Raw genomic sequence first — 8,275 nt, 5'->3', positions numbered from 1 at the left:
GCAAACCCATATCCCTGGACCACAAGCTTCTAACAGAAGCAAATACATTATAATTTAGATCACTTAGGACCCAGGCTCCCTCAGGCACACAAAGTGTAGCATTATTAACCCCTTACCTGAGCCTCCAGGGTGTGTTCTCTTCTGTGGTCCATTAAATGCTCACTGTGAAAGCACATAATTTTTTCCTTCCTGTGCATATATTAAAAGTGAATTTAAACTCTCTAGTTTCTCTAACATCTACTTCCTATCTAGGTAAGTTTTTAACACTAATTGGCTTCTTAAAAGATCAGGGAATTTTCCATTCTGCACCTCTTACCAGGATGATGCTGGATAAAGGTATCAAATAGACTCTTCTTTAAGATCCATATGTTTGCTGAATCATTTTCTAAAAACAAGCAAACCAAATTTGAGGAGACTTCTACAAATGTCTGTTTAGATAGTTTAGTGATATATAGAAAAAATGGTAAGGGGCTATTTCCTGAGGATACGGACTGTGAAAATACATGGCTGTCTTTTGCTGTACCTCTCACTTGCAGACTACTTATTAATGAAAGAGCAAAGTCACCCACAGCAAAGCAGACTCTGAACTGTTTTCAAGACTGATTTTAAAATCTCATCAAGCTGAAGACATACTGATTTGATCAGGCGCTGCATCAGGAATTAATTTAGTTCCTTGGAACAATAAAATCTGGAATGAGACCGTCCATGACGAAAGAATCGAATGTCAATGTTTTACCTCTTGGCCATGGAGGGAACTTTTATTGGCACTTTTTTTTTGTCCAATGGGGGAGGAGGGAGGGAGGGAGGGAGACAGAGAGTGAGAGAGAGAGAGAGGGATCTACATTAACACCTTACTGTTTGTTTTTAAAAATATTATATCCACTACCAACTAAAATAAATTGATTTGAGTAATTCTAAGGCATAAAGTACTCATTTTCTTTCTCCTTTGATTTATGTCATTGTTCTGTTTTTACAGCTTACTGTTGACAGAGTGAGGTAATTCAACTACAATTTTTCCAGTGTTTTTCCCCATGTACATATAATCGACAGCCCGGAATATGGAGTTCAGGCCAGTAAACCTGCCCTCTGGAGACAGGTCACCCAGGTCCACTTCACAGGCCAGGTCCCCGCTGGCACACAGCTTGAGCAAATGCTCCATGGCTGCCTGATACTCAGAGAGGTAGTGGTTCAGGAAGAAGCCATGAATGCTGGCAGATTTCTTCAGCAATTTGACTGGCAATGTTCCTGCTTTCACAGGCGAAAGGCCAGTAGGACTCTGGTAGCCAGAGATAAACCCAATTACTATCAAGCGCCCTTTGGTAGCCAAGGCATCTATAGCCAAGTCAAACATGGCTCCCCCGACAGATTCATAGACCACATCGATACCTTCCGGGTACTCATCTTTCAGGACGGTTCTAACAGGCTCAGTTTTGTAGTTGATGGGACGATCACATCCGATAGATTTCAGGAAAGCAGATTTTGCATCAGAAGAACAGGTTCCAATTACATGACACTTTGCCTTCTTTGAGAGCTGCACAGCAAACTGGCCAGTCCCCCCAGCTGCTGCTGTCACCAAAACTTTCTTCCCTTCTGACAGTTCTCCGAGCTCTTTTAGGCTGAGGTATGCAGTGGTGCCACTTACCAGCAGGGTAAGATACTCTGGTTTCACTGAGGGCACCAGAGTTGCTTGGTTGGCAGGCACAACTGTGTACTCAGCAAAGGAACCAGGTGCTATATAAGCCACTGCCTGGCCCACTGTGTATCTGGCACTGGCAGAGAGACCTAAGGCTGCCACCTCACCAATCCCCTCAAAACCTATATCAAAGGGGGGCTTCACCGATGGGTCATAGCGGCCGGCGGAATAGTTGATGTCAGATGCATTAATACCAACAAATCTAGAAGAAAAAAAATACACAAATGGATTAGGATGTTTTCCTTGCTAAGGCCTTTATATTTTGCTTGGAAAAAATATCTCTTTAATTCTGGTGACTGTGGGGGTTTCTATGCTAGGACCTGATACAATTTGGGAAAATTAGTCCTGCTGTTCCACTGAAAAAGAAATCAAACATGTATTAGCTCAACAGTGATCTATACTGAATTGTATCATACTTTATTCTTTCCTCAATTTAGGAATAATTTTGTATCACTTTAATCAGCCAGTGATTTATGTCATATGCCATTTATTTACATCCTTTCTTTCAAAAGAAGAAATAAGGAAAAAAGAAAAAAAGAGAAAATCAGAAACTCTCATTATATACAAACTTCACTGGAGTTATGAGTTGGAAATTAATGGTCTCTCAACAAAAATGCTTAAAACAACACTGGGATAAAAGGTATTCAAAGTACACTTGAATTGATTCTGGCAACAAGTTAACACTTCAGATAATAATAGCAATGACAATGATGATAAAGATTGATGGATCACACAAGGTCATCGGTTGCTACACGTTACTGCCCTGGTTGTTTTAAGTGGTTGCAGAAAAATTTCTCTCGTGTTAACTGTCCAGTATAAAACATATACATTTTCATTAATTGTACAGAAATTGGGGAAAGTAATTTTTATGGAACATTCAACATTTTACAGTACTTTTCAGATGAAAAGGAAAGCAAATCGTCACTGTATTTTTCCTCAACAAGAAGCAGAGACATAACTTGATTAATACCAGATGATTATTTTCATTTTGGTATCCAGAGTCCATTTAATTGTGAGGCTAGTACTTTTACCAGCTTTAAAAAAAAATTTTCAGTATATACTTCATAACAACAGCAACAAAAAAACAACCCCTGACACACACAGAAAAAAGTCATTTACTAAAAATAGCAGAAGGGGGCTTTGACAGATAAGGGAGTTCCCTGAAAATGAAATAAAAGGTGGTAGCTGTTGGCAGAAGAGAAGCTATTCAGTAGATCATTTGGAAAGAATTTTTAAATTTAACCTAATAAACCAAAACTGTGTGAGGATACAGTTTCAGTGGAATATACTTAACTATTTGCATTTACAAATGCTCCCTGGATTACCTTCTATCTACCAAGCACAAAGTTTTCTACAGATTAAGGAAATAAGGAAGCTGGGAAGCAGTTTCTTTCCCTCTGAAGTCAGTTCACCGCAACATCCACGTTACAGAATTCCATACCCTAAATAGTGTGTTGTAGTGAGAAGTGGGAAAAATGATTTTTGTGGGTCTCTCATTTGGCATTTAATACCAAGATGTCTACAATTTATTTTTAGAGAAGGGTGGAAGATCTGCCATTTTCCCCTTAAATTTACATAATGGGCAGGACCTGGCCTTTCTGAGAAGGGCTAGTTTCTTGGGAACTTGCTCTGGACTTAAGGGCACAGCCCAGGCATCGGTCCTGCCTTAGGCTACAAAGCAAACTCTGGGAAAAGTACCTGTTGTGGGGGTGGTAGTGGAAGTGACAGCTGGGGTTGCTAAGTGGTGAGGGGACAGGGGCTCAACCTTGAGTACAGTCCTCTGGGCTCATGTGCCCAGTTAACCCTTTCCTGCCACTACCCAAACCTCGAAGGCGCCTTACAGCACAACAGAAAACAGTGGCGGCTCCTCCTTTGGGAGTCTCTACCTTGGGCTCCAAGGTACACGCTCACGCAGTCAGCTTCAAACTGCCCCATTCTGCCCCAGTCCCCCACCACCCCTAATCGGTGTGTACAGTCCAGTCCAGGGTGCGCTACAGGAAAAAGCCACAACGCTCCCTCCCACCCCAGGCCGTGGTTCACCCCTTCCTGAGAAGAGGCAGACAGATGTCGGGCACTCTAGAGGGGAAAAGCGCAGGGGAGGCGAGCACGCAGGTCTAGGGCGCCAAAGGCCAAGTTTGGAAGGTGGCAGTGGGGCTCTGCCGAAAGTATCAAGGTGGCTGCTGCTGGGCAGCCTTAAGTGTGCCAGAGGTTTGCTTAAAAAACACACCAATACCAAACCCGGAGGTTATTTGCCCGCACAGCACTGGCAGGCGCTGGGGCCCTGGAGCCCACCGCAGGCCCAGCAGCTCCAGTCCCAGCCTTTAGGGCACAGACTATGAGCACTTCTGGGCCCTCTCCCTCAAGTGCCCAGCCGCCGAAGGCCATGGCCTCCCCATCTTCACTTCGAGACACTGGTGACTCCCGCCTGCAGCCTGGCCTTGGCTTCTCTGTACAGAAGCACAGAACCCATACCTTCAACCTCGTACCCGCCGCCGCGGTGGCTCCCGCCTGGTGGACACATTCTTCAGAGTCCTAAGCAGAACCAATGGAGCCCTGTATCTGTCAGACCCCACTAGGCTGGGGACCAGACGTGATGATTCTGGCCTCCGTGCACCCCACCTTCCTATCTCCTAGCCCTGCAGTCTTCTACAACTCGAGTCACCCAGGAAGGAAGTCTGGGCTGGAGGCAGCTGCCCATGATGCGGAAGCAGGGGCCAGCGTACCTCGCCCTCTCAAGGGTCTCCTAGTCCCTTGTGCTCGACCTCCCGCCTCTCCTCTCTCCTAGACCTAGTTTCAAGCCGAGTCTCCCTCCCCGAAGGCAGAGAGCCGCCGTCGGGAACTGGTCCCGCCCTTACCTGAGCTTTGGTTAAAAGCTGAGCAGAGCTGCTGCTCCACTAGAAAGAAGTTCAAGGGCAGAGCTGCTTCACAGGGAAAAGGGGCCCATGCAAGTGCCGGGACAGAAAGGGATGGTGAATAGTGAAAAGGGAAGAGACTGAGAAGGATGTGCAGAGGAGAGTCTTGCAATCGCCCCTACCCTAAGCTGAAAATGTATGCTTATAAAGAGTATAGGATTCCAGCAATCCGACGGGAGGATCCACCGAAAAAGACTAAAATCCAGGGATCCCAGACATAAGAATGGGACAGGCGTCCTCAAATATATACTCTTACTTTATTTAGACTTAAAAAGTGCTGAACCCCTTCATCCTGTGTACTGTGAAACAAGGAGATCTTACAGAGGAGAGAGAAATGCTTTCTTCTGAACAAAAACCAAATGCGGACTCAAGCGCACAGCAAAAGCTTTCAATACTGGGATATAAAACAAAATCACTCAAATGATACTTTCTTTTAAACATTTTAAAAGGAAGAAAGAAAAAAGAGAGGGGAAAAAGGAGAGAGAGAGAGGAATCTCGGCCTGGAGAATGAACAGAAATATTTTTACCCTCCCGTGAGGAAGAAACCGTTTATCAAAAAAAAAAAAAAAAAAAAAAAAAAACCCCTTCCCCATCCCCCATCCCCTATTCACCATTCCTACAAACTCTCAGCTCCATTATCTTACACTTGAGCAGAAAATCGTTAGAAATATTTGGAAACGAAATAATCTGTCACCCTCTTACGAAAAAGCTAAAAATATCAAACAAACCGATTTGACCCAGAGGTGCTCTCTCCCTTTTTCTTATCCAAGAGTCCAGCGAAGCGGGGGAAGTCAGAAGTTGTCCTTCGTGCAAAGAAACAGGGAGGTGCGAACCGGGTAAAGGAAAGTCAAGTACAGATTCTAGGGAGATCTTGTACACCACTCTCACACCGTCCCTCAATGGTAAACTTTATTATTCTACATCCATGTCAAGCTTACAAGCATTTCCCTCCTTATAAGAATTTGTATTTTCTATTAAGACGGAATGAAACGTTCACGCACACACACAAAAAGTCAGATGGAACACAAATAAAACGTCCAAATATCCTTCCACAGGAGAGAATCTGGGCTTAATTCATTCACTCCAGAGCAGATTTCATTATGAGAAGCGGTTGCATAAAATTGTAATGCAATTAACATTGCTTATAGGGAGATTTGGACTAGGATTGAAATGAACTGACTTGCAGCAAATTATTAAATCTTTCTCCTTAAAAATTAGTAAAATACTACCTCTACCAGAACTGTTCAAAAGAATAAGGGACCTTCCTACAGTTTGATGGTAGGCACAGAATTTGCAACAGAGCCGGGAAAGGGGGAAGACTAAGATTCCTGTCTCCTCCCAACATACAGAAATGTGGTTCCATTTTTTTTTTCCTAGATTCAAGATAAAAGTTAGAGGTCAAGCTGTTCCTATAAATACACTATTTACATTAAAGGGATTTTTGGCACTTGTGGATGGAAAGAAGAGACAAAGATTTTAATGTAACCTAAACTGATGCACCCAAATGTGGGAGCTGGTGCTCTTGCGCTGGGATCATTGAATTCAGTGATCCAAATGCCTGGGCTTTGGAAACAACTCTGGTGACCCAGGGCATCCCCTACTCTGTGGTGCATGTGTGTGTGTGTGTGTGTGTGTGTGTGTGTGTGTGTGTGTGTGAAGTGTGTGTGAGAGAGAGAGAGAGAGAGAGAGAGAGAGAGAGAGAGAGAGAGAGGGAGGGAGAGAGAGGAGGGAGCAAGAACGCGAACAACAGTTTGGGGAAAGGGAAAGGGAGGGGGTGGTGGGAGTGACATAAACTCATAACAGGAGAGAAGGAGGGAAAGGTCCCTGAGAGTTTACAGGAGTTCACACTGGCAGGTAGAGAGTGGAGATATTCAGCAGTGTGGGAGCACAACCACCTCCACAGGTGGCAGACGGTCCCATCACGCTGTGGTTTGGTGTGTACTTCTCTAACTTGACACCTTCCTGGGGCCTGTCCCCTCCTGTAGCTCCCTCCCCATTCACACCTGTTTTTAAAAGGGATTTTATTAACACAGTTCTGTTTTTATTAGCGTTTAGTCGGTACCATATCACAAAAAGGCCTGCGTGGATTGCCTCCCCCACAAAGTTTGTTTGAAAAGCCTTTCAGTCTAGTCTTAACTTCTGACAGACCGCTTGTGTACTCCGTATGTTCTACATGTACGCACGCTCAGACCGTGTTCTTACAGTTCACCGCCTTTGCATTCATCACACCACGAAGCTGTCCTCTGCAATACGCAAGGCCAAAGCAAACACCTTCAAGGACACAGGCGCACCTCTACATTTAAGGCACTCTCTACTGGCCTCCTCAATCCCACCCTTGGCTCTCTCCACTACTACATTTCCAACAGGTTTCCAAAAGTTTAATATCACTATCAATAATCTGTTTGGAAGGCTGTTAGGAATTTCTGAACTGCACTGATTAAACATTGCATACAGCTACTTGGACAGGGTACATTCTGTTCTTCAGACCTTGACCGGGGTTTTCTAATACTTTCTAGCAAACAATTTACAGCCTAGATACAGCCAGAACTAACTTTCCCCTGCGACAATATTATCAAAACTGAAACATGCAACGCTGGAATGCTTCGGATGGCACTTGGCAGGCCACAGGGCATTGAGGAGTGCCTTGTCTGCAAGTCTGGCAGCAAGGGGAAGCCCTGCTAGGAGAAAGACCCAAGCGGGTAGGGTTCAGACAGTGAGGGCTCTTTCCTTCCTATCGCTTCATCAGTTAGTAAGGATTAGTGAGGTGAAAACACATTTAAGGTGAAGGCCAGAGGAGTGGAAAAGACAGTCAGAAGGTCGGGCAACAACCTCAGTGACACCAGAATGTCTGCAAACATGTAGGCAAATGCAGCCATGCACCCTCCCAGCCCTGGCCCAGCTGCCCGGGACACGCGTCACGCGCATGCCCTTGCTCTCAGGGGACAGACAACAGTCACACAGCACTGACAACACGCAGACGACAAGGGAGAGGTGCACGCAGCACAGCCAAATAAGGGCTCCGCCGACGCGAGGCGCCTGCCATCCTGGAGGGTACAGGAAAAGCTAGCCAGGTCCCCGAGCCTTCCTGCAAAGCACGTTTACCTAAACGTCGCAGTTCGAGTCCGGGCCGGTCCTGTTCCACTAAAGATTATGTCGACGCAGGAACCGTGGGTGCGCGCGGGTGGGACGTGCGGGGAGCCTTCCCTTCTGGGTCCCGTCGGTTTTATTTCGGGAGCGAGAGGGGGAGGAGGAAAAGGTGGGGGAGGGGAGGGGAATCCCAAATTAAAATAACCCCCAGTTCGGAGGATGTTCGGTGGCATCGGATATTCACACTAGCAAGTCACATTACATTCGCTTTCGCCAGATGGCGGCGGGTTCAACTTCCCGGGATCTCGCAAAGTCAGGCTGTGCGTCCGGGCGCGCGCCGCAGTGTGGGCACGCGGGCGAACCCGACAGCCAGGAGAGGGGAGGGGAATCCCAAATTAAAATAACCCCCAGTTCGGAGGATGTTCGGTGGCATCGGATATTCACACTAGCAAGTCACATTACATTCGCTTTCGCCAGATGGCGGCGGGTTCAACTTCCCGGGATCTCGCAAAGTCAGGCTGTGCGTCCGGGCGCGCGCCGCAGTGTGGGCACGCGGGCGAACCCGACAGCCAGGAGCCAGGAG

The 8,275-nt window shown here is 46.2% G+C and overlaps 1 protein-coding gene across 2 annotated transcripts; it reads right to left on the bottom strand.

Moving 5' to 3' along the window:
- Nucleotides 1-866: 866 nt before the first annotated feature.
- Nucleotides 867-8,262, bottom strand: Zadh2 (zinc binding alcohol dehydrogenase domain containing 2). 2 transcript variants are annotated; one of them, XM_019205838.1, is made up of 3 exons: nucleotides 8,087-8,262; nucleotides 7,708-7,886; nucleotides 867-1,895 (listed from the first exon to the last, which is right to left on the bottom strand). In XM_019205838.1, the coding sequence occupies exons 1-3, from the start codon at nucleotides 8,123-8,125 to the stop codon at nucleotides 971-973; spliced, it is 1,143 nt and encodes a 380-aa protein (XP_019061383.1). In that variant the 5' UTR covers nucleotides 8,126-8,262; the 3' UTR covers nucleotides 867-970. The 2 variants fall into 2 exon arrangements, with proteins under 2 accessions (XP_019061383.1, XP_010609189.1); XM_010610887.1 differs by lacking the exon at nucleotides 8,087-8,262 and having other exon boundaries at nucleotides 7,708-8,067.
- Nucleotides 8,263-8,275: the final 13 nt, after the last annotated feature.

This window comes from Fukomys damarensis, unplaced genomic scaffold, assembly GCF_012274545.1.
Source record: "Fukomys damarensis isolate Sample0158 unplaced genomic scaffold, DMR_v1.0_HiC HiC_scaffold_30, whole genome shotgun sequence".
Lineage (NCBI taxonomy): Eukaryota > Metazoa > Chordata > Mammalia > Rodentia > Bathyergidae > Fukomys > Fukomys damarensis.
Note: the sequence above shows the minus strand (reverse complement) of the source record. Positions and strands in the feature narration are given on the sequence as shown.

What these genes read in the sequence shown, in the direction of transcription:
- Zadh2 (XM_019205838.1), bottom strand. Translation starts at nt 8,125, where the DNA reads ATGCCACCGAACATCCTCCGAACTGGGGGTTATTTTAAT. An exon ending in GAACTGGGGGTTATTTTAAT is followed by an intron (nt 7,887 to 8,086) that starts TTGGGATTCCCC and finishes GGTTATTTTAAT; the next exon opens with TTGGGATTCCCCTCCCCTCC. An exon ending in ACTCGAACTGCGACGTTTAG is followed by an intron (nt 1,896 to 7,707) that starts GTAAACGTGCTT and finishes TTTTTCTTCTAG; the next exon opens with ATTTGTTGGTATTAATGCAT.